The sequence below is a fragment of the Passer domesticus genome, chromosome 4 (assembly GCF_036417665.1).
Source record: "Passer domesticus isolate bPasDom1 chromosome 4, bPasDom1.hap1, whole genome shotgun sequence".
NCBI classification, from domain to species: Eukaryota; Metazoa; Chordata; class Aves; order Passeriformes; family Passeridae; genus Passer; species Passer domesticus.
Window position 1 is genome coordinate 14,133,002 of NC_087477.1, and position 4,685 is coordinate 14,137,686.

General features: G+C 57.8%; 1 protein-coding gene across 1 annotated transcript; it reads left to right on the top strand.

Moving 5' to 3' along the window:
• The first annotated feature begins 308 nt into the window (after positions 1-308).
• On the top strand, positions 309-2,975 carry LOC135299913 (16 kDa beta-galactoside-binding lectin). Its single transcript, XM_064419305.1, has 4 exons — positions 309-460; positions 1,937-2,016; positions 2,138-2,309; positions 2,768-2,975. Exons 1-4 carry the CDS (start codon positions 362-364, stop codon positions 2,909-2,911), a joined length of 495 nt encoding a protein of 164 aa, XP_064275375.1. The 5' UTR covers positions 309-361; the 3' UTR covers positions 2,912-2,975.
• The last annotated feature ends 1,710 nt before the right edge of the window (positions 2,976-4,685 follow it).

Genomic DNA, 4,685 nt, shown 5'->3' on the forward strand with positions numbered 1-4,685 from the left:
ACCCGGCTGGGCTGGGAGAGCACATCCACCCGTACCCGCAGAGGTGGGCACTTGGCAGCAGGAACACGAGGACTCCCAGCCCTGAGCTTAGACACGGATCGCCGAACAAAAACCTGGCTCCTAGCACAGAGCGGCACTCCGGCTCGGGGGATCGGAGCCAAGAGACGCCGCACAGCAGCGAGGAGAGCTTGCAGCAAGGACCACGCAGAAGCAAGCAATCACCAGTTCTTAAAATCACACACAGACTGCCTGCAGAGAACAGCATCGACAGCGGTCTCCCGCCGGCCCCTGTAAATGGCTGGGAAGCTCGGGGCGCAGCACCGGGGTGATCAATGCCCTTGGCGTTCCCCCCGACCCTGGGATGGTCCTGCCCGGGCGCGATCAGCTGCCGGAGCCCGGCGCTGCGTCACTCCGCGCCGGGAGAGGGGCTCGGGGCTGCTCCGCCTGCAGCATGGAGAAAGTGAGTGCCGCCTGCCAGCCGGGCTGCTCTGCCCCGCGGCACCGGGACTTCCACCCGTGGGCTTTGGGGTGGGGCTAGGAGAGGGGGACTAGCGGGGACGGAATGCAAGGCTAATGTATGGCTTTGGGAGGAACAGTCAGGGCTGGCCAGCCGTATTTCTTCTCCCCTTCTCTAGCATCTTACCTAAGTGGGGAAGCTGAGGAATGTTTGTAGTCTCAAGTACTCTGGAGGTTTGGGTCCGTTTGCAACTCTACAGTTTCCAGACTCTTTGTACTTTTCCCCCTTAATCTGCGTATTTTTCTTCTGGAAAAACGCCTTTTGGTGCAGGAGTGGGTTAACTCTTAATGCAAGAGGAGAGGAAAGCAGGCTGGCAGTGTACTCTAACCCACCCCTTCCCCCGCAGCTCTCCTTTCCTCGAAAGACCCCCCGGGCGCAGCGGCTGCATTCCAGAGCCGGGAGGAATAAGCGCTGTGGAGACTCGAGGAACACCGAGCTCCGCGGGCTGTGTGTGGGCAGAGCAGGGAGCAGGCATGGGGGCAAGGGCGGCCTCAGGGGGCTGGGGGGGCAGCGTCCAAGCGAACTAATTTGCAATTTGCCTCCCTCCCTACCTGGCGCGGCACACGGTTAAGTAGCTCGTGCGGCCGGGTTTTGGTAACAGAGGGGGCTACCGGGGTGGCTTCTGTGAGAAGCTGGCAGAGCCTCCCCCGTGTCGGGCAGAGCCGAGGCCAGCGGGCTCCAGGACAGACAGGGCGCTGGCCAAGGCCGGAGTGGCTCTGTGATAACACCCTGCAGCCCGTGGCGGGGCAGCTGTCCCTCTGCAGCCCTGCATGTCAACAGGCAGGCAGAGATCCACTTCAGCCCAGGGAGCACTCTGTGCTGGAGCAGGGGGGTGGCCGAGGAAGGCTGGGACCCCGTGGAAAGGAACCCGTGCTGGAGCAGCTGGTGAAGAGGTGCAGCTCACTTGGAGGACTCCCACTGCAGGGCAGCACTGTGGGAGGAACCCACACTGAGCAGGGGAAGAGGTAGAGCCTGGGAAGGAGTGGTGGGAAGGCATTTTAAAGGCCTATTTTACTTCTCGTTATCCTGCTCTGATTTTAATTGACAATACGTTAATTTCCCCAAGTTGACTTTGTTTTGCCTGTGACAATAATCAGTGAGTGACCTCTCCCTGTCTTTGTTTCAACTCATGAGCTTTTAGTATTTTCTCCCCCCATCCAGTTGTGACACAGTGGCTCTGGTGGGTACCTGGCATCCACCAGATGCCATCCACCAGGTACCACACCTCCTTGTCACCTTTTGCTGCTGAGGGGAGTGGGAGACCCCCGTGGTTGCTGGGGCAGGCAGGGGGCCTGGCCCAGCCCTTCCTCTAGCACAGAACTCGTGTTTGGGTGTGCCAGAGCTGCTGTGTGCCCTGGCCCAAGCGGGACTGGAAGCCTTGCCTTGGGATAGACTAACTCCTGTGGTTTGGCCCTGCAGGGACTGGTTGTTACTCAGCTGGATGTTGAGCCTGGCGAGTGCATCAAGGTCAAAGGGAAGATCCAGTCTGATGCCAAAGGGTGAGTGAGGTGGTGAGCGGATTGATGGGGGAAGCCAGAGCTCCTGCTGTGTTCAGCTCGTCAGCACTGGCAGCTGGAGCTGCGGCACTGGCACCCCTCTGCACTGGCTGTGTTTGCCCAGGTTTGCTGTGAATGTGGGAAAGGACAGCAACACCCTCATGCTGCATTTCAACCCTCGCTTCGACTGTCACGGGGATGTCAACACCATCGTGTGCAACTCCAAGGAGGATGGCGTGTGGGGGGAGGAGGACAGGAAGGCCGACTTCCCCTTCCAGCATGGTGACAAGATTGAGGTGAGGCCCCAGGGGTGTGCACAAGGCCCAGGCACTGAGGGCTGAGGGCACAGCTTTTTAATGCTGCCCTGTGCCTCTGCGGCACAGAAGGAGCAAGCATGGAAAGGGGAACGAGCCCCAGGGGAAGAGCCAAGCAAGTGTCTAGAGCTGCACTGCCCAAGTCAATGCCCAGCAGCTGGCACGCGCTGAGTGCCCCACTCTGGGCTAAGCTGTGCACCTCAGGGCACTCACAGCACCGAGGTCAGACTCAGCCTGGGTCTGTCTCGTCCCACAGCTGCAGAAGCTTCCTCCCTTCTATGCCTCTGCTGGCAGGAGGAGGCTGAGCTGCTGAGCCTGGCCTTGGCAGCAGCAGCCACCTGCACCCAGACTGGAGGTAGTGGGAGTGAGCAAAGCCTGGGAGCTGTGATGTGTCAGCTTCATTCCTTCCTCCCTTCCTTCCCTCCCATGGCTCTCTACAGATATGCATCTCCTTCGATGAAACTGAGGCCACGGTGAAGCTGCCCGAGGCAGAGTTCAAGTTCCCAAATCGGCTGGGCATGGAGAAAATTGAATACCTGGCTGTGGAGGGTGACTTCAAAGTCAAAGCCATAAAGTTCAGCTAACAGCTATAGCTTGGTTTGTTTTGTTTTCTGCTCCCTGCATAGTGAAATAAACCAAAACTTGCAATGGCTGCTTCCTCTGCTGTTTCCTGCTCTAATCTGCTTGCTCCTGTGTGTGCTGCGCGGGGTGGGGTGGGCAGGGAGGGGATGTGTATCCAGCATTTTCCTCCTTACACTGCAGCCTTGCAGCTGGTACTGACGAGCCTGGCAAAGCCTGACTGACTGTGAGCGAAGCTGCCTTAGCAGCAGTTGCTCCATTCACCGTGCTGGCTCCACTGCGTGTTCCCTGTCTGGTTCCTCGAGGGCAGGACTAGTCCCAGCCAGGAACGAGCGAGTGTTGGCTGCTCATCGTGCCACCCTTGAGCACGAAATGCTGCTCCCTGCTGGGGGTGGGGGACTGACGGGGAACTCGGGGCATGGCTTGTGCTCTTGCCAAGAGCTTTGCTTTCCCAGAACGTGCTCAGCAGTTGTGTGCATTGAAGGCTAGCACTGAGGAGCAATGAAGAGTAGGCAGGCTGGGAACAAGATGTGGAATGAAAGATGAAGCCTGACAGAAAGCTTAGGACTGACTTGAGAGAATCCAGAGTGTCCCTGGTGCTCATGACTTGAGGTGTGGACACTGCCAGAGAGAGAGGTTGAGGCACAGTCAGGGGCTGAGCAACACATCAGGTATGGGTGACAAACCCTCTGGCAGCCTGTGGGTCAGTGTCTGGAACATTTCCCTGCTACAGGGCTGTGTCCAACAGAGTCACCTGGGGCATTTAATCCGGAGTGCACTGAACACAACTAACTGCAGTTAGGCAAAGAGAAAAAAAGCTTGGTAAAGAGTCTCTTCTGCTTACAACCTCTGTGCTCATGCAATGCCTTGGAGTGTGTCTGCTGCTGCTCTTTTCCCACAGCCAGGGCTGGAGCTGGGACTGCTGTGGCATTGGAGGGCCCACGGAAAGTAAGGAAGTCCTGCATGCTGTGTGGAATTGGGAGCCTGGACAGGTCGGCTCTGTGGCTGTGACTGTGCTGCCAGTGTGGCTCAGTCAGCAGCAGCCTGTGAGGTGAGGCCTCCTCAGCTGCTCGGGTGCTGGAATGTGATCCCTGCTGCCTGATCCAGGCACAGCTGCTCCTCGAACAGCTGAGCCAGCCTGGGTAGGGCCACAGCCCTCTGTGGAGTATTTCAGCCATCCCAGGCTCTTGGTGGGGAGGCTGACAGGCTGCCTTCATGCCAGCAGCACTGTCCCCTCTGCACTGCAGCAGCTGCCCAGAGCTGGGCACCCCCAGGGGAGAGGGCACTGCAGGCAGGGGCATGGGTAATGGAGGGATTCATTCCTGCCCTGCATCTCCTGCATCATTTATGGCACAGGAAGCTAAGTGTTTAGAGGCTTGGGTGTGTTTGTTAGGGAAGGCTGAAGACAAGTTCTGCTGGTGCTTTGCCTTGTCAAGCAAGGCTGGGGATTTTTGTGTTTTGTGGGGAATTGGGGAAGAGAGAGCACTTTTTGTCTTGTTTCTCCCTCTCTCACATAACCTGGCTGAAGGTAAGTTCAATCAGGTGTGTGACACTGAAAAGGTACAGTGGCCCTGATGTAGCAGGGCACAGGAGAGCTTAGAGCTCTGTGAGTGTCTCTGTTCCTGGCTGCCCTGGTCAGGTGAGGTCTGCGTGTCTTGGAACTGACAAGAATAAGGCTAATCCCATTTTTTGTCCTTAAGCTGGCAGTCCTGATTGCCAGGTAGGTTAGCCACAAGTGTTCCTGACTGCAGAACTCAGGGCACAAACAGTGTCTTCCTG